General features: G+C 55.8%; 1 protein-coding gene across 3 annotated transcripts in view; it reads right to left on the reverse strand.

Moving 5' to 3' along the window:
* STARD8 (StAR related lipid transfer domain containing 8) overlaps positions 1-19,412 on the reverse strand; it is a 78,936-nt gene extending 59,524 nt beyond the window's left edge. Inside the window, exons 1-3 of one of the 3 annotated variants that reach the window (XM_069811628.1) lie at positions 18,935-19,412; positions 17,074-17,618; positions 404-437 (exon numbers count right to left, since the gene is read on the reverse strand). In XM_069811628.1, the coding sequence (XP_069667729.1) occupies positions 404-437; positions 17,074-17,580 (541 nt within the window). In that variant the 5' untranslated portion in view covers positions 17,581-17,618; positions 18,935-19,412. Of the gene's footprint in view, positions 1-403; positions 438-4,910; positions 5,106-17,073; positions 17,683-18,934 lie in introns of those variants that run through there. The other 2 variants (XM_069811627.1, XM_069811631.1) reach the window with 2 other exon arrangements.
* Positions 19,413-19,841: the final 429 nt, after the last annotated feature.

Consider the following 19,841-nt stretch of genomic DNA (forward strand, 5'->3'; position numbering starts at 1 on the left):
GGCCAGGCGAATGGCTGACCACGTCGGCACAGCTACGGCAGCGCACGCACGCCGGCGAGGGGGCTTGCGCCTCTCTGCAGGACTGCTGCACGCACACAGTGGCTGGGATTTCACACCGCTAACTGGTAATTACTGCAATGTACGGGAAAGGATGGGGCAAAGGAGAGGCTGGGCACGTCTTGGGGGCATCCTTCCTGCACTGCTGGGGCTCAGCGGGTGCCCTGGCTGGCACTGCCACATGCCGGTTGCCTTCGCTGCCCCTTTGAAAAATAACAGTTTGGAGGGAAAATCATACTGCTGGCAGAAGAAACCAGAAGCCCAGCAAGGGGACAGTCCTCCTCGTAACCCCTGCCCGCCCCGCGGCGAGGGCATTCTTGCCCTGAAAAACATTGTCACAGCTTACCTGCATCTTTTTTATCTTCCAGCAATGTGAAACACTGTGAAAAGAAAGAAAAAAGAACAGAAATCATTTTGTTATCTTTTTGATTTTCACATTCATGACTCCTACCACTCGCATTTGGGCTCAGTCCCCACTCAAGCCTCCTCTCTGCCAGGAGAGGCACTGGGACCAGCAGTACCTGCTCCAGCTCTGAGGGCTAGCAGAGCTCTAGCAAAGGCTTGTCCCACTGGCTTCAAAACATCAGTGCCAAACATGGCCCAGAGCACTAGGTAAATGCAGCACACCCACTACCGTGGCTCCCTGCCTGCTGGAACCCATTGGAGGAGGAGGAGGAGGAGGAGGAGCAGCAGCCTTGACCAGGGGCTCTGCATCCCTGGGGTGGGCAAGGAGCTGGGGAGAGAGGGAGGGCTGGAGAGACAGACCTTTCTGTCCGGCAGCTTGAAAAGGACGCTGCAAAATTGCCAGAGAAGGAACAGGCAGGCAGGCAAGGGCTGTCAGATCCACAGCAAGGGATCAAAACAGAGCTTAGGAGGATGCAGTCTCTTCCTCTGAGTGTGCAGGCCACAGTGCTCTGCTCTGCACCGCAGGTGACACCCGTGAGCCACCCGCACACCACGCACTGTGCATCACATCCAGGTCCGCTCCCGTGCTGGAGCTGGGTCTGGCTCTGAACGGCACTGGGGAAGCCTTGGTGGGGCAGACCCTCGCTCCAGCAGAGGAAGCCCAGGTCTGGGGTCCCTCCGAACACGTCCCTCGGTACCTGTGCAGCTGCACAGATGGCAGTGGAGATGTCCACATTTTAATCCCATTAGCAGGTCTGGGAGCAGAGAGTACAATGATGTCTGCAGGCACGGAAAGCCAACAATAAAGAAAGGGGAAAAAAAAAAGCAAAGCTGAAAGCAGGCTGGGCTCTCACTCCCCAAGGCTCTTCATGGGTGCAGCACCCGGGCTGGGGAAGTGGCCACCAACACCATGCACAGGGGCTGCACTCCTGTGGGGGACAAAGCCAAGGGAAATGGGATTTACAGATGGCAGAGCCTTGCCAGCGCACAGGAGACAACGTCAATTTGCACGGAGGTGGAGGAGCAGGAGGGTGCCGGCGCTGCTCAGGTCCCGAGGCAAGCGCAGAGCCCAGGGCCCTCCCCAGGCCCCTCTCCAGGCGCAGGCGAGCCCCCTCCAGTGCAGCCGCAGCCGTGCCAAGCGGGGCCAGAGGTGCCGGCAGGGCAGCGGGGATCACTGCAGGAATGCAGCGCGCTGCTGAGCCGGCCTTTCCCACGGGCCACCCGGGACCCCTCTTCCTGCTGGGGCAGCGGGGCTGGGGATGACCCAGGGGGAGATGGGCTTAACTATCTCCCCGCTGCCGGGCTTCTCATGGCAGCGCCTGCCCGAGAGGTGCCCATCAGTGGGGCCGGGGTTATTGCTGCAACCCCACAGCGTGCCTGTGTTTGCAGTGGGGGGGTCACCCGGCTCCTCCAGCTCATTTGGCGTTGCTGAATCGGTTCCCACTGGAGGGAAGTGCAGGGAGCCGCTGCTCCTGCTGTGTACTTGGCTCTGTCCTCCTCAGGGAGAGCCTGTACAGAAGCCTGAGCCCCGATCTGTCAGTGTGTGGGCAACTGGAGAGCATCAGAGCCGAAAATATTTGGACAGAGAGATGATCACTGCGACCCCTGTCATGTCTGTTGTCACAGGCTCTGCAACCACCAGCCCTGCAGCCGACGCATGCGGTAGATGCCCACAGCGTGGGGCAAGGTCTGGTGGGTGATGAGGTAGGGCTGTTCTCCATAGCATGGGCAGGGAAAGCCGGTCCTTGTCCTCCGGCAGCTTTGGGGAGCCTCCTCTCCCCTGCCATCATGTCTTGGCCCTAACACCTTCTTTTTCCCATGAAATCTCCTACCAGCTGCAGCTCCACCTCGTTTAACCTCGAAAGCTTTAATCCCACAGACAGAGCCCTGCACATTTCTTCCCCTTCAAGAAATTCCTCCCCTGTTCATGTCAAGTAGCTGAGCAACACCAGCCTGGGTAGGAAAATGCGAAACCAGGCTGAAGCAGAAGCCGCAGCCCCACACGAGGCCATTGGCGCTCACCGAGGGAAATCAGGAGGGTGGTGTCCTCCGTCCCTTCAGCTTCCCCCAAAGCCCACCCAGCCGCTTGGCCCTGGGAGCTGCTCTTGGCTCCGGCTGGGCAGAGCTGCTCCCCAGCTGCCCCTCTCCCAAAGCCTCGCGCTCCACGGGGACTTGTCCAGCACCTGTGGGACACAGGTGGGAATCAGCCAGGTCTCATTTGCTGGTGGGGGGTGGCTGCTGTGGAATTGAAGTAGAAATATGGGAATGGCAGTCTGCTGACAGAAGAAGGAGAGAGAAATTAAGCGTCCACCAGAATACATTGTGTTGCTGCAAGCAGAGCAATGGGAAACTTAAAACCAGCAAAGGAAACCATGCAAAGAGCACAGCCACTCCTGAACTTGGGAAGAAGGCAGCTCTAACATCTACCAGGGAGACCCTTATCACCGTTCTGGGGTTTGGTGATGCCAAATTCAACAAGAGTCTCATGGGCTGAGCTAATGAGGAAGTGCAAAATACAGAAACATCATTTTGGCCCTAGCCTCTGAGCATCAGGGAAGCTCCCATCCAGGCAGAGTCCCCCATCCCTCACTGCTGGGTCCCTCCTCCAAGAGAAGCACCTCTTTGCTTACACCTACTGAAACAGATTTTCTTTTTCCCTGCGGCAGATAGCTGGAGGTGGTGAGCCAAGGGACTCTCACCCTTGCTCTCCTCGAGCCTATCCCTTCTGAGTGTAAAGGACACCTATCTCACGGCAAATAGTCAAATATCTTCTGGAGCCTCCAATTGCCCGGAGTTTCCCTTATTGCAGGCCCCTGGCCACGACACCTCAGTGTCCAGGGGTGACAGTGGGGGGGAAGAGCCCCAGAACCAAAGGACAAATTTACTCCCAGACCCGTGAATGACTTTAGCCCACGCTCAGTCCCCACACAGCTCCAGCCATCCTGCAAAAGCATTTTCTAAGCAAGAAGGAGATAAAAATATCAGGTTAATTTGTAAAACCAGAGGGTTCAGGTGGGGAAGTATCTTCAGACAGGGAGGGGGGCTGGGAATGTGTCGGGGTGGGGAGAAGCACCCCGTGCTGCCAGAGGAGCAGCTGCAGCCGGGGGGGCCCGGGGAGAGCGAAGGCAGGAGCCAGCCCACAGCTCCCAGCATCTCACCACCTCCTCCCCACCACGCACACCAGTGGGGCCACCAGACCCTTCGTCAGGCTCGAGGTTATCAGCAGTCTGCCGGTTGCTTTCAACTTTGCTCAGGTCCACGGGCACCAGGGAGCCCAGTGCGGGCCAGGCTGGAGCCCTTTGGGAGCTATAGCTCTGCAAGGGGGGATGCAGGACCCGGTCCCTGCGTCCCTGTCGCCATGAGCACGATGGCAATGACAACACGCAGCTCACAGGGATGAGAAAGGTTAACAAGGACTTGCTAAGCTCTCTGGAGACAGCAGGGACAAGACAGCTACTAATATTATTAATGAATTTCACAAATGTCATTTTTAGACTCAACTATTTTAAGCTTTGCATTGAAACCCCAGGGGAACAGCGTGCATTCCACATCCATTTTACCACGGCAGATCCACTCGCTTGACACAGCCCGGTGTACAGCACTGGTTGGAGAGAGATTTTACTGCTTTTTCCAATCTGAAGCTCCTGAAATCCATACTAACAATAACTCCAAAACCTACCCAGCACACCTATCACCGCACTGCACAGGCTGTGATACAATAAATCCAACACAACAAACGGGCAGTCAGAGAGGGAGACAGAGTTGCACATTATTAAGGCGACAGATGAGGAATTAAACCCAAACGAAAAATACCAGATGCCATGAGAACCACTGCTGCAGGAAATTAAAAACTCGGGGCCTCCAGTCTCGCTGTTCCTTTGTCATCCTGCTCACAGCCACCCCGTCCCTCCAGGTTGGCAAAGCCAGACGCGGTCCCGCTGCCGCACCGGGAGCGACCCGAGCCTCCAGGCGAGCCCCAGTTTGCAGGGGTGCCCCCAGCCCAGCTGCACCAGCCGAGCCATGTGTGGCAGGACCCGGCTTGGCGTCTGCAGACCATGTCTGGGGGCTGGTAGGGTGCATGCACACACACAGAAGCCCACCGACGACCGCATTATATCCTCCGGTGCTGCGTCCGTACACGCGTGCTGCCCGCGTTCGGCTGGGCACAGCACCCTGCCTGCCGGCTCCGGGACGTGGGTACCATCGCTGAGGCGTAGCAGGCAACAACAGGGCACACTGACCAACGCATCCGCATGCGGCCCATCCAAAATTAACCTTTCACGCACATGTGGGGTGCAGGCACGACATCCCTCCGGAGCAGGCGTCAGGCTCTGTGCGCAAACCCCAGCCCCGCTAGAGACACCTCCCCCACCGTCCCTTCCGGCAGCTTCTCCCAAAATTAGGAGGGTGTCGAAAGACGGACACCATTTAAATAGACCGTTCCTTACCTTGGCTTTTTTGAAGCAAGCCCAGAAAAAATCCAGCAATGGCATGATGGGCCGGGTAGGGGGGCCGGTGCTGAGCCCCCCTAGACCACGGCGCTGCCCCCGGCCGCGGGGGGAGCCCACCCCGGCACCCCCATGGCTGCTGCCTGCGGCACGCAGAGCTGGGCAGAGCCCCAGTGCAGGCAGGAGCTCGGCGCAGGCAGGCAGGCAGGGAGGGAGGAGGCAGCGCTGCCTGCGGAGGCGGGCCAGCGATTCAAACCCTGCACCGTTATTCAGTTGGTTGCGAACAGGCTTGGACGACAATTGAAATTCCCTGAAGACTGAGAGTTTTAAACAGCTCCAGGCTTTCCTTCCTGCCTCGAATGCACTCAGCAGCGCCAGTTCCCAGGCAGCGGGAAGGAGCGAAGGAAAAGAAACACCCCCAGAGGAGAAGAAATGGGAGTTTCGCTGTCAAAGGCACATGTAGGACGTTGGAAACCCAAACCCCAGACGGTTTAGGTTTTCACTCCAGCCCCTGCTCCAGCTCACCACCAGCAGCCACAGATGCGCTCCAGAGGGCTCCCGATGCTGTCCCCTCCAAGGGCAGCAGGCACCGCGTGACAAACCCACAGGTCTGACCCCAGCAGGGAGAAAAACATCGGGGGGGAAAAACACCCCCCCAGTCATCAGACGTGGCCTGGCCATTCACTCCAAGTCTATTCACAGCTCCTTACCTTCCTTCTGCTAACATTTGTGCAAGCTTAGCATTTGTTCACAAGAAGGACCATAATAAAAGGCAACACCACAAACTTTTGTGCAAGCCATCCAGTGCACGGGCCCCCAGGCAAGAAAGCTTCTTGCAGGCACATAAGCAAACCTCACCAGCTGGTGATTTACGAGATTATATCAGAATAAGCAACAGCAAGCTGATCAGCAGTGACACCCGGGCCGAGCCACACTCCCGCAGGACACCTGGTGGATGCCCAGCAAGCCAGTGGCACTGCTCCTGCCCACCGCCCACCCCAGGGGACGATCCTGCCCACGCACAGCCCGGGGCCCATGCACGCTCGTGGGTAGCACCTCCTGGCGTGCAGGAGCGCGGTGGCTCTGCCCCAGGACAAGAGGCCATTTGTAGCGCGATAGCCCAGCAGTTGGTGCGTGCGGCAGCTGAGCCCGCTGCCAAATGTCAGTGAAGGCGGACGAGGACGCGGTGCTGGGCCCCCCTGAAGCAGGGCCAGTGCCTCAGCAGACCACTCCTGCCTGTCCTGGGACCACCTTCACTGCTTTTCCCGGCCTGTCACCAGTGCCCTTCAGAGTGCCTGGCTTCGTGCATGCGGGGGGCACAGAAACAGCCTCAAGACACTGGCGGAGGGGAAGACCGTCAGGGAGAGGAACAGAGGAGCGAGCAAAGTGCGAGCAAGCCATGGCTGGCAGGAGCCGGCTCGGTGGCACTGCAAACACAGGACATCCCATGGTAGGTGGCAGCTCCTCCCGGTTGCAGCCACCACCACCGCTGAGCCGAAGGGGCCTGCTCAGATCCCAAATCTCCGTTACAGCGGGATTGGTGCCAGCCTTGCTGGTACTTTCTGCGGTGAAGCAGAGACGGCGGTCACAGCTCCTGGGAAGCAGGAGTGGGGGGATAAGACAAGGACAGGAGCACAGAAGACGCAGCAGAGCTGGAGAAGCTGCACCTGCCTGGCAAAGATGGCATCGGGCACCCATAGCATCCCACAGACCTGATCCACACCCAGGCTACCCCCCCAGATCCACTGAACTGCTCCGGCGGCACCGGCATGGCCCTGGCGGCAGCACACGAGCGGCGTCAGCACCGGCGCCGGCTCCAGCTGCCTCCTTCCATCTCCTCCTTGCTCATTCCTCAGTGGCATTTTGGCATCACTCCCAGGCTTGGCACCAGCCACAGTTCCTCTGCCGTGTCCCCTGCATTACTGGGCCAGCGCAGCAGGGCTGGGGGCACTGAGGCACAGCATAAGCTTTGTGTGGTGGCCTGTTTCTCCTCCTTTAAATGCCTGGGGCTGGGAAGACAGTCTCACCTCTATGGGACACTTGCCCAGGGTTACCTTTCCTAGCAAACGTTTTACCCATACGAGGGAGCACGTAGGAGTTAAAGCCAGAAGCTGCTACCCGAGAGTCAGCCACCCTCCATTACTCGCTCGCCGCTGCCTCAAGGGCCATAGTTTTTATTCTGAGGACTTACAAATAATTCCCTGCAATGGACGAAGGCAGCTGGGACAAGCACCCATTTCCAGACATCCCCATCCTGCTCACTGGGTACCGCTGCCATAGCGTGGAAGCTGCCAGGGGACCCACCACCATGGCAGAGCTGCTGAACAGCATGGCCACCATGAGATCTTGCAGAAGGCCTTCCTGGCCATCATCACTCCGGGCAGCTCGGGCTGGGGCTGAAGGCAGCTCTCACAGGAGGGACCATCCCTGCAGGGCCGGCGGCATTGCCCGGCTCCTCATCCCACCAGGGGCTTGCCTGTCCACTCTGCTTCGGGGGGAGGATAGGCGACTGCCTGCTCCAGCTAGCACAGGCGGCACATCGGGCGGCAAACAGACATCTGCAAGGTAATCATGACAGACCGATGGAGATGGCTCTGTCCTGCCAAAACCAGGAAAGTCCTTGTGGAAACAGGCGCAGCCCTGCAGCTTTAACCCTAACTATACCAGCCCACCAGAAAGGCTCTGCCAGAGAAACAACCCCACAAGCACCTCGCTTCACTGCTTGCTCTGGCGGCGTTAAGTCCTTCTCCCATTTCCTCCAAAAGCAAAAAAAAAAAAAAACCAAGTTAGTGCAAATAGAAGAAAGCTATCTCCTTCCCAGGGCCTGAGAGACAAACCACAGAGGCTTCTGCATACTTGTGTAGCTTCTTACTTCCTATCCAGTCATCCCAAAAGCATTCAAGTAATTTTAAATCTAGAATCCTTGTTCAGCGTACCAGGATACCATCCTCGGTAAGAATAGGTCTTGGGGACTGGATCCCCTGTGAAGTGGCTGAAGCCTGTACACACCAAAGCAGGTGTTTCTGCCAAGTGACGCCAGGGCTCGGGCTCCACTGCTGCATTTGTCTCTTCCCAACATTTCTAATGTACCTGCTCCACAGACTTCTACAGGAAAAACAAAAGCAATTTGTATTAATTCTCTCTCTCTATATATAGATGTATCACTATGACCTTCAGACTTATGTGAAAGCCCATTTTAAACTCGAGTTAATTTTAAAAGGCTAATTCTAAGGAAAACTCCACACTGTACGGGCTTGCTAAGAGTTTCCCACCCAGCAGATGCCCACGCTGCCCAGAGCTGGGACAGACACCGGGATGGCTCACTCACTAATCAGACCCAGCACGGTGACAAACATCTTGCTTTCTCCGTAAGTCGTAGGACAGGGCCGGTATTTTGGAGGACAGGTACAGCCTCTTCTCACAACAGATCACCACCCAGAGGATCCCATGTCGCCTCCAAACAGGCCTGAGGCCAGGAGCTATTCCTGTCCCATTGATGAGCTATTGCTGTCACGGCTGTTGCTCAGCAGCACCCAGGCACAGTATTAATAACAGCTAAAGGCTGGCAGCCTGCCAGGCAATGTCCTTGCTGGCAAGAGAAGCCACCATCGCTGCCGGTACCGCTCCTGAAGGCTGGCCCACTTTTGCTGGAAAACATGGGGCGTCTGAAGAGATGTGAGCAGGGGGCAAGCTGCGCCTGGCCAGCGAGCAGCCCCAGCGAGCCATCAGCATGCAGTGATTTTCCACTTGCTGCTGTGTGCAGGCATTTTCCCGAGGTCAGGAAGGGAGCAGCTACTGCAGTTTGCCCTATTAGCATAGCGGGAACAGTAACCCTTTTCTTTTAATAACGCTGAATTGCTGGGCGGGTGCTGACGGGGCAGGGCTGGCAGCGCCGGGCAGGGGCTGCAACACCGACACTGCGCCGGTGGCGAGAAGAAGGGGTGGAGAAGATGTGAAACCTGCTGCCCACGGGAAGCGTCACCAGGGAGGCTGCAGAGACCTTGCCTTTCCAAGGACAGGGCTGAACCCCTCCTGCGCTGGACCAGCTGCCCCATGCCAGCACACGGCACCCCACGGCTGGGGCTCGGGCTGCGATGCCAACCTCAGCACTGGGCTCCAGCCGAGAGGCCAACGGTCTCTGCTGGGGTTGGTGCCCTGCTATTGAAGAGGCACCGGGCACCGCAACAGCTGGACCACAAGAAGCCTGCTGAGATACATGAGCATTGGAAAGCAGCAGAAGGCATTCCCCAGCTTCCTGCTGTCCCACGGCCACCCTGTACCGCTGGGTGAGGTGGCGAGCTCCCTGCCCGCCTGCCACCACTGCCTTTCCCTTAAAAAGTTCCTCATTAAAAATAATGCCAACACGCATGTTCCAGCCTCTGATAGTGCATTCAGGAACATGAGAAAACTGTTAAGATCTGAATTTTTTTTAACAGATGAGAGTCTAAACTCTGGTTTTCATTCTGAAAAGAAGCCATTCAAAAAGAAGTCATGTTGTCTCTTGGACCAGGTACCTAATTCTGTCACTCATAAGGGGGCTCCTGGCCTTTGCTGTTCAACCAGACATTGCCAAACATCCCACTGGCGGTGGCCCCAGCTCATCCGCCCCAGGGAGCAGGTGAGTCCCGCTTGGCAGAGAGCACTGCCTTGGAAGAGGTCACACAGCACCAGGAGGGATGCTGTGGGATGGCGATCAGTAAGGGAACAGTTTTGGCCAGTGCAGGCTCGATTATGAAAGATCACCATCCAACGTGATCAGCCTTGACCCACGCATGCATGCAAACAAAGAGCCCATTTAACGATAAAGGAGAGTTATTTCCAGCAGGGCAGTTGCTGCTTCTACTTTGAGGAGCAACAGACAAGCTACAAATATGCCACCTGGGCTGGTGCTGTGACCAGGACAAGGGGAAATGCCCGGCCTTTGCCTGCGGGGCACACGCCACTCACCTGGCAAACCAGCCCGTTCCTGGTGCTGCAGCCACTGCCGGTGCCCCAGGCGCCCTGTGCGAGGGCTGGAGCAGGGCAAGCAGCTCGCCGGCTGGCCAGGACACATGCCTGGCCCCACTCCTGCCCGAGCGCGCCATGTCGGCGCCTTCAGGGATGTTTTCCTCCTCGTAAGCGAGCCAGCATCAGCAGCAGGCGGCTGCAGCGTGCTCAGCCGTGGCTCCTGCCGGGAGACGTAAGCAGGGGCACGGGCAGGAGGTGCCGGGGACGGGCGCTGCCTGCAAGGGAGGATGCGGGCAGTCGCTCGGCTGCCGGGATGCCACGCGCTGCCGCAGGCTGCACGGGAGACCCAGCACCGCGGGAAAGCCTCCCTCTCTTGACGGACAATTAGGCAATTACTTAATCCCCACGTGCCAGCTCCTGCGGCAAAAGGAAACACTCCGGTGAGCAGGGCAGCACCCCTGTAACCCTTCTGGGGCCAAAGGCGTAAATCCCCCATCCCACAGCAATAGAGCAGCCAGCTGGTCTCACGGGCATCCCCTTGGCAAGCCCCTTCCCAAAGGCCGAGACAGAGGAGTGGGACGTCCCCCTCTGCCAGCACCTGTGGCACTCGCATCCCGCTAACGCTTCACCCTGCAAAGCCAATTACGTTTTTCCTTAGCCCAGATGCGCGCTGGACTCCCTCAGAAGACCCAAGGGCCCCTTGCCTTATCCATGGCTGCAAGAAGCCCCCTGCCCTCCCCAGTCCCCTCAAAGGTCATGGCAAAGGCTGAATCTGTGCATTTCACTGCAAAGAATGGTCTGGTTTGTAAATACCAGTGCATGTATTTATAAATACTGATTTATTTAGTATACACACAAAAGCCAAATAAACTTTTCAGATGACTAGTCCTCACAGGCTCACAAAACTCCCCAATTTCACTAAACAAGAGATGCCATCACCGAAAAAATTAGTCAATGATGTTTTTGTGGAATTTCTGCTGCACAAGCTGGGGTGTGCTCCTGCCCCAATTCACTGAGACTTCTATGGATCTATAAGCCCGCAGCTGTCAGCCAGAAAGCTTGAAGACTTTAACAACAGGTGGTTTGCACCATTACATTCTATTAACATAAAAACGTTAGCCTTGTTAACGACCATCCTGGCTCTCCCCCGAAGCGGGGTGCCCTCCCTCCCCGAGGCCAGCAGCCGCATACCACCCAGGGCTCACCAGGACCCCCCACCTCTGCGCTCCCCAGGCTGCAGGTGAGGGCAGTAACACCACCAGCGAAAACCAACCTCCCAGACCCCGGCGGATGAAGCAGAAATAACCAGGGGCTACAGCCATGGTGGACAACCACCAGGAACACACTGAGCCGGGGCATTGTGGAGGATCTGGACGCCTGGCTCCATCCTTCCTCCCGCTCCTCCTTCTTCATCCACCTGCGGTAGCTACTACCCATTGGGGACACTTGGTCTCAAGCTTTTACACTATCGTTTCCAAATCCACAGGCTTGGCACATGAGCTCAGGTCATTCCTCACCACACACCCCTCGCTCTGTCAGTATTTGAGGCTGATTGGTTTAAGTTCGGGATCTGGCAGTGCCCGGGCTTGTGCTCAGCGTGGGGGAAGCGTGCTATTTACATGCATTTAAAAGAGCACAACTGATATGGTAACGTTTTTGAGATACTATAGACAAGTTACACAAATTACAAATAGATCTGAGTGATACAGAAGGAAAATGGCTTTGAGACCTGTATACCTAACCAATTTTACCTCTATTTAGATTCAAGTACCTAAAAGAGTGTCTGGGAAGAGTCTACAAAGATTCCCATGCTAGACAGAACCCCAGCAGAAACACACTGCTATGCCGTAGTTTTCATATAGGCACCTTGGAAAGAAAACAAAATATAATACAGGCTGCATTTTTATGTGTAAACAAGTGGCATAAGCAGAATGCTCACAGGCAGCTTTCCCTTCCCATGGGAATATTACTGAGCTGCTAGAGCCTGGCGGGGACGTTAATCCTCTGCCCCCAAAGGCAGGCGCCAGACCAGCACAAGGAATTGCGAGCATCTCTTATTATTAGCAAGAGCAGGGAGGCTCCTGTGGCAAATGTATAGGAAAGCAAAGGGCTGTGCTATTAACAGCCAGAGGACAGCCCGAGCCTTGGGGCACAGCCTGACTCCGTCCCGGGGGTTGGATGGAGGGGGACAGTCCCGAGCGCCCATGCTCTCCGCACAAGCTCAGGCCCAGAAACGCAGCCGGTTTAGCAAGGGGCTGCCTGGGACCCCTTCCCCTTCACAGCCAGCCTCTCCTGCCTGCACTGGAGCAGCAGCTACAGGGCAGAAAAAGCAGATTAATCCCCCTCCTGCCAAAGCCAAACCCTGCCCTGTGGCAGGGCTGTCCAAGAGAGGCACAGGGAGGGCTGGCATCACACGAGGGGCACCAGCACATGCATAGAGAGCCAGAGCTGGCTGGGTGTGAGGGACATGCTCCTGCCGGTGCCCAGCTACCTGCCTCCGACAGCCAACACCCTCAGCAGCTAAAAAAAATAATCACAGGCAACAGAGACACATCTGTCTTGCAGGCTTGCACAATTAAATGCCACTTAATAAACTACATTTGACCTACTTGTATATTTTTGCACATAGTTCCAGCGACAGCTGTTGTCTGGGGAAGATCACAGCCCTAATTCTGGATGAGGTTTGGGATTAATTAACAAGACAGAGGAATCTCTGTCAGGTGCAGTGCTCTGCTCCCTGCAAGCAAGGGCAGGTCTTTGCAAGTTTAACCCCACATGACAAATTCACATACAGCCTCTTCTCACTTGCGCAGGCTTGGACCATTCACGTACTAAGTCTTCCACACCCGGATTCAGAGGCAAACCCTGTCCAGCACAGCTTCTCGTGCAGAGAGCAGTGCCAGGAACAAAGCAGCTCTGCTCACGGGAGCCTGAAGTCAAATTCCCTGATGGCTCCAAGTACCAGGGCATGCATCCCTGGAGCAGGTAGGAGTACAAATGTGACAGGACCCAAAGGTTTCTGCAAGCCAGCCTGTGCCCAGTTTGGCTTACTGGGCTCTGCTGTCATGCTCCAGCACTCTGGGGGCTCTGGAGGATTGCCACCATGAGCCAAGGACTGTGCTCAACCCACTGCCTGGCCAAGCAAGTCTCCTTGCTAAGGCACAGAGGACCATGGTGCAAAGCTTGGCAGCCAGGAGATACTCCCAGGTTGTCCTCAAGAGCCCAGGTTTGCTGCTGTGGCTGCAGTCAAACCTGGCCAGAGCTGGGCCGATCTTGCAGGCACCCCGACAGCAGAACACACCAAAGCTGAGAGGGTGCCCAGGGCAGAAGCAGCTGGGTCCAGCAAGCGCAGAGCAGGCGGCAGCACACTGAAGGCACGGTGCTCTTCCCATACAGGAGCATCACAGAAGACATTTAAAACAAACCAGCATCAGGCACAGCCTCTCTTGGCACCGTTTCAGTAAAAATCGCTGCCACAATGATGCCCTTTCTTTAGGCCATTGACTGCATGAATAAGGAGAGACGCTTCTTGCTCGGGGACAGCCAGTGCCTGTCCCATGCCCACGGGCACCGCAGCCCCAGGGGTATTTCCAGGGCTGGATGGAAGCCACGCGCGCTGCTGCTAAGCTTCTTTGGGGACACCAGGAAAACTCAGAGGCAGCTTCAGAAAACCCTTTACACAAACCCTCACACGCACAAAAGCATGATTATTTGACAACAAATTCTTTTCTTCCCCCAGCCCCCTGCGGCCGCAGGGGCTGCCAGGCTCGTCCCAGCGAGAGCATCCTGCCCCCGGCCCCGCGCCAAAGGGCTGAGCTGGAGCGACATGCCCTGGTTCCCCACTCCAAAGCTGATCAAGAGGTAGAAGAGGAAAAGTGAAGGAAGCAAAGGCTAAACAAGCAGGATCTCTGCCCTGAGTGCTCAGAGCCTGAACTGGCTGTGCTGCTCCGGGCCGAAAGCACTGGGCCCCACAGCCTGCACGGCTGCCTGCCTTTCTGCCGGCCAGGGAGAGGGCTCCAGGGGCCACAGCAACATGGACTTGTATCTTGGGTTCAAACACACCCACTTGGAAACATCCAAGCCCAAACTTACACAGTCAGGTTACAAGTCCCTTAAAGCACTAAGTCAGAACAAAAGCACCTTTCCTTTCCAAATTACAGAGACGCCTTGAGGCTGTTGAGCCTGAGAAGCCAGCAGCCTCTGCCCCATCTCTGCACTCGCCCCAGTCCCTGTCCCAGCTCCCGTTTCCCCAGGACACATCCTGGCTGTGGGCTGGGTGCCAGACCAGGCTGTCCCCATGCCAAGTGCAGGACTGCGCTGCCTCGGGATTCTGTCGCTGCTGCTGTGAAGAATTCAGAAGCCCTGAGAAAGAAAGTGGCAGCAACCCCATCCCAGCTCTCAGCCACATTTGTTTTGCTAAAGGACTGAATTATGGGGAGAGGCAGGTTTTAAATAAGTGCATGGCATAAATAATTGCACCATCTGTTTATGATTCTGAGACAGCAACACAAAATGCCAGAATAAGACTTGAAAAGAACCAGAAAACACAATCCAAGTGAAATCCAGCAGTTCTTGCTGAGCTCCGAAATTTACACCCTGCCTTTTTCTTGTAGAAAGCGATGAGCTCATCACAGACTCCTGCCTTGCATCAGGCAGCATCTGCAATGGCAGGAGAAGCACAGAGGAGCCCAGCAGCAGCTCCTCTCCTTCCTTCGCGCTGAGCAAAGTGCAGCAGGCAGAGCCACCTCTGGGCAGAGGCAGCACCTGCCAGCAAGTCAAACACGGGGCATGGTCCAAGGGAGGGATTTCCCATCTCCTGGGTTGCATGGGAAAAAAAGCCAAGCAAGCATCCCTGTCCTGCCAGGGAGGGAGTACGGACTGCTCCTCCAGACAGACTTTGTCAGGAGGCAACAGTCCCGCTCCCAGTGGGGAGCCCTGGTGTAAGCCCTCAATCACAGAGCCCTGCTGGCTCCTGTAAGAAGGCAGTTCAACATCTGCCTCGGGGTAACAAGAAAACACTCGTTTAGCCAGACCCAGCTGTCTCGTTCCCCACTCCCTCCTCAGAGCCAGAGGGAGCTTCAAAGAAAGAACCACCTGCCTGCGCGGGGCTGGACATGCTGCAGGTAGACCAGACCAAGAGCATCCCGGATCCCTATCAGCCCTTCACAGCCACGTCAACGGCAGCCCGCTGTCCCCCCAGCTCCCTCCAGCGAGATGGCTGCCCTGGGTGTGAGCAGGCAGGAGGACACCCCAGCCTGGGACACCGGCTGCCCATCCTGCACCCAGCCCGCCTTCCACCCCAAACGCAGCCATCAACCGCTGTGCGGTGCCAGCACACGGCAGGGACGACCAGCCCCAAAACACATTAGGGGAAGACAGGACATGTGCTCTTGGCTTCTCAGCTTGATCCAGGCGTTTGGGGTTTGCAGGGAGAGGGTGGGCAGTTCTGTGCGATCTGGATGCACTAGAGCTCCCAAGAACAAGCATGATCCAGCCAGAGCACTGGTGACACCCCAAGTACCTTCCTGAGCACAACCCAGATGCTTCGAGCACAAGGTACAAGCTTTGAGCCAGGAGATGCCATCAGGAAGGCAACAGCTGTTGGGTATGTGTTAAGCTTCAGCCTGTGTGGGCTTAAGTAGCTTGTAGGGACCCACAGGACTGTGCAAGGGACCACAGCCTGGCACCCGTCAGCAGGTGGAGAAGCAGCTCTAGGTAGGGATCTGTTAATTTTAAATCTCATTACCCTTTGCAGCACCTGTCTCGCTGAAGCAAAGAATGAAGCAGGGCATGTATGTATACCTACACACACATACTTAATTCAATGGCAGGAAAAAGTGCCAGGTGCTAAAGAAGCTCAGCCTGGTTTTGGGAATTGCTTTTCTGGAGATGGTTTGGTCAGTCTAAGGGTGGCTCATACAAAGGCCACCATACCTGTGAAAACAACTGAATGCCACACTGATCCCAGTGCCCTATACAGCAGACCCAACACAGGGCAGAGCAGCAGACACACAGTCTCCTTTGGAAAACCAGGGAAAATTAACTCCTGTCCATATGCAAGGGAGGGGCGAGGCAGGGCATGCAGCAGCTACAGCAGCTATCCTGACTGCCTGGCCATGTCTATAACCACTTGACTCAGCGCAGGAGCAGACCCCTCTTACCAGAACCACATCAGAGGAAGACGTGCTCCTGCCCGACCATGAACCTGCGCAGGAGCAAAGGTGAAACAGGGCTGAGGCTGGGCAGGAAAACTGCACAGCACTCCGGCCGCTGCCTGGGCAACGGCAGAGCAGTCCTAACATCAGCAGCCACTCCAGTGGCTTCATGTAGCTTCAGTTACAAGAGAAACAAAACAGAGTTGTTTTGCATGGGAAAGCATACCAGAAGGCCCAGCCTGGTGTGCAGCAGGACCGGGAACAGTCGGGCTGGAGCTGCCTGGAGCCCCAATGCCTGCTGCTTGCTTTGTGCTTGGGGAACAGCCGCAGGGACAAGGCTTGGCCGGTGGTTCTGTGTGCAGGCATGGCTGCCCTGCTCTAAGGGCTCCAGAGCCCATCAGCCCTTTGCAATCAAATTTAACAGGGAGCCAGAGGCCTCGAGGGTAATTATGTTTGTATGAGTTTCTTGTAAACAGAAGGACTTAAAAGGGGGGACAGAGGTCTTACTGAGACCCCAAGAGACAGAAATGATGCACAAGGAGCACAAATACAACAGGTGAGGGAGCCCACCCAGGAGCCTGCTGGTCCACAGCCACAGCAGAAGCCTTGAGCAAAGCCCACGATCGACCAGACCCAAATGCGGAGGAAACCAGCTGGCGCAGATTCCCCAGGCCAGAGCTGCTTGTCCCAACAGCCTTTCCTGCAGGCCCCCAGGGACCTGTTTTGCCCTCAGTCCCTTGAGGTACTCCCTGCTCGCCTTGACCACCACCCCAGGGCGAGCGGGAACTTGGTTCCTACTTGGGTAGAAACCCTGCAGGGCATGAGACTGTTAAAGGGTACAAAGTCAGCTTCATGCACTGGATTTAAACTGCACCTCACTGGTCTGAAGCAGGAGTTAAGGGTACAGAGAAGACAAAGACATCTGACATCAGCCAGGAGCACCCCAACCTCAGGACCAGCCAGATGCCTGAAGGGTGCAGGTAACGGGGCACCCACAGTCACCGCACTCTGAAATGCCTCGTTTCTGGTTGTGAATATGCCTAAAAGACAGATACACTTACCAGCCAGTCAGGCCATGTCTTCATTTCCCCAGCAGACAGAGAGAAGGCATTATCCTCATCTTCCTCCCAGTCTGGGATGTTGTGGTCTCTCCCCAGGTCTGCCTGGAGCACCTTGAGCTGCTGCACTGGATGTGCTTCACTCTGCTCGAGCACGTACCCATGCTTTGTCTGAGAAAGTTCATCAAAGGCCAATGCTTCACCACTGCCGAAAAATTTACTCTTGCTTGGAGCATCCCCTCTGTGCCCTGCATGATTCTCCACAAGGCTGATAAACCTTGAATGGTGCCCCCAGGTTCTCCTGGGGAAAGATCCACCCAGAGAGCACGAGGAGTCACCATCTATCGAAGCATAGTCAGGCTCATCCTCAGGACTGCGCTCGCTGCTTGTCGGACAGAAGAAGCCATAGACACCTTCCTCATCAACTGAAGAGTACCAGGTCAGAAGCTCATCCCACTGGCCTGGTGATGGAGGCGGCTTTGCTCGGCATTCAACACTCCTTGCCTCCATTGTCCATGGACAGAAACCACTGCCCGATGCAGGGAAAACTGGCAATGCAAAAACATATCTTAGCAAGAACCACCCAGAAGATGGCATTTATTTTGCCTTTCCTCATTTTCCTTTCCATTCCATTCGATTAGAAAGAGATGTAATGGTCCTTACTCCAGGTGTGTCCATGCTTTACTCACTGGAGTGTGCAGACCCTGCACCACTTCTTTCTGAGGTCGCAGCAAGTCATAAAGCTCAGCTACTCTAACTCTCAGTCAGGTCAACAGGTGCTTTAAAATACCTTGTACGCATTGGAACAACAGCAATTAGCAATAGCTGTCCATTCTGTAGCAGTTCCCTGTATGTTGTCCACTAACATACCTCCTCGCAAAAGAGGTTACCTGCACAATTGCCCTGGGACCGCTGCTCAGCCTGTCCCCACTTTGGTTTTGTATTCTTCATTTCTCTCTTAAAATAGAGAGCTGCTTTTACCCTTTCAGAGGGAGCTTGTGTTTCATGTTATGCTCTTCACACTGCCAGCAATGCAGCACTGGGAGAAGAGATGGGGTTTGCAAGGGCCTCTTTGAGACGTGTATCACCCAGGTGCTGTCTGAAGGTTTGTTTCAAGCCAGTGCAGCTCAGGAGATGCTGTCTCAGACCTCTCGGGAGGAGCTGGGGCCATGCCTTCTGCACATGCAGGCATTCAGCCAGGACAGATGGCGATCGCTCCGTCTCCTCCCGCCTGGGCACAGTGGCAGCGCTGGGAGAGCTTGTACCCCCGTGCCACCAAACCTGCAGCAAGAACGGAGCATCAGGGTGGCAGCAGTCTGCCCGGCTGCTGCCCATCCACATCTGCCTCACTGTCCCTAAGGCTCTTATTGACATTCAGCTCCCCGGCTTTGGTCTACAGCACAAACAGCAGCTTATCAGACACAGGCAGCTTAGGAAGCCAGATGTGCCAAGGTGCCAGGAACAGGGAGGCTGTAACACACTGAACAAAACCATCCCCGTTTGCTTTCCTGTAAGAACAAATGGCTTTGAACTCTGAAACGTGGGCAGAGGGTGGCAAGGTTCAAGGAAAATAACCAAGGTGGAAATAACGAAGCTATCCTTCCCACATCGGCAAGTACCTTTTTCATAGCTTTTTGTTCTCACTAGGATCAAGAATAAAATCTAGAGCAAACCCTGGAAACAAGGGTTTCCTTACTCCTGTCTTGCAGGGACCCATCCCCACGTGCAGCACGGGCCTTGTCCCCCTGGACAAGGCGACAGCAGAGCAACGCAGTGACCCTTACGTCTGTCAACACCAGCAGCCCCATGTGTAGGAGCTCCCTGCCTCACCGCACCTTCAGCTATGTTAGTTCCGACGAGATACCTGCTTTGCTCAGTGCAGCGTGCCCCGGCCAGCTCCCCTCGCTGCCTGCAGAAAGGCTCACCCCGCCGCGCTCCCAGGGCAAGCGAGCACCCCAAACAGCAAAACCTCTGCATGCACACTCCGGGCTCACAGCCTTGCCTCTGGGCTGAGTACGAATGACGTGAAGATTTAGCAGTCTCTGACTTGACTTCCAGCCTCTGCAGCCATTTCATCAGTCACCTGTCAAGAAAGCCAAAGGTCAGGAATCATGGGTTCACTGTGCCAGCAGTCAACAGGTTCACTGGATGAGTTATTCCCTGATTTTACTGGGAAAGTCCTTCCTTTGTTACCTGCACCATTCATTTGCTCTAACATACAATCCAACACACAGAATATTAGTCTTAAAAGATTAGTTTTGCAGGAAAAAAATGCTAAATTGAAGCTTTATCCAAGTAAAGTGTAATTACTAACTGCTGAGTTGCATCCAGGAACACCTTCTTTTGAGCAGAGGAGTTGCATTTCTAGCACTGGTTCCCCGCAGGGCGCAGGAGGACCAATGGCCAGACCCACTCTCCTGGAGAGCATCCCTGCCGCGGTTCAGAGCTGTCTGCACCAGAAGCTGCCATCCTGCCTGCCGGCAAGCAGGCTGCAGCTCCCCTCCACTGCCACGAACCTGTCCCCAGGCACACGGGAAGAACAGACCCCCCAGCACCAGCGTCTCAGAGAGGATTTCAGCCGTGCCTGCTCCTGCCAGCCTGGAGAGCCCAGGGATCCCAGCCCCACTGCTTTCCCCTGGGACGCTTCAGAGTGCAGCCTTTCAACTTTCCCCAGGTTGTGAGCTGGCCCTGCCTGAGAGCAAGGGCTTGTCTCTCTAGAGAGGAAAACAAAACAAAACCGACCACCCTTCATTTCTGCACCATGAATTTGC

Source organism: Haliaeetus albicilla, chromosome 23 (assembly GCF_947461875.1).
Source record: "Haliaeetus albicilla chromosome 23, bHalAlb1.1, whole genome shotgun sequence".
Taxonomy (NCBI): Eukaryota; Metazoa; Chordata; class Aves; order Accipitriformes; family Accipitridae; genus Haliaeetus; species Haliaeetus albicilla.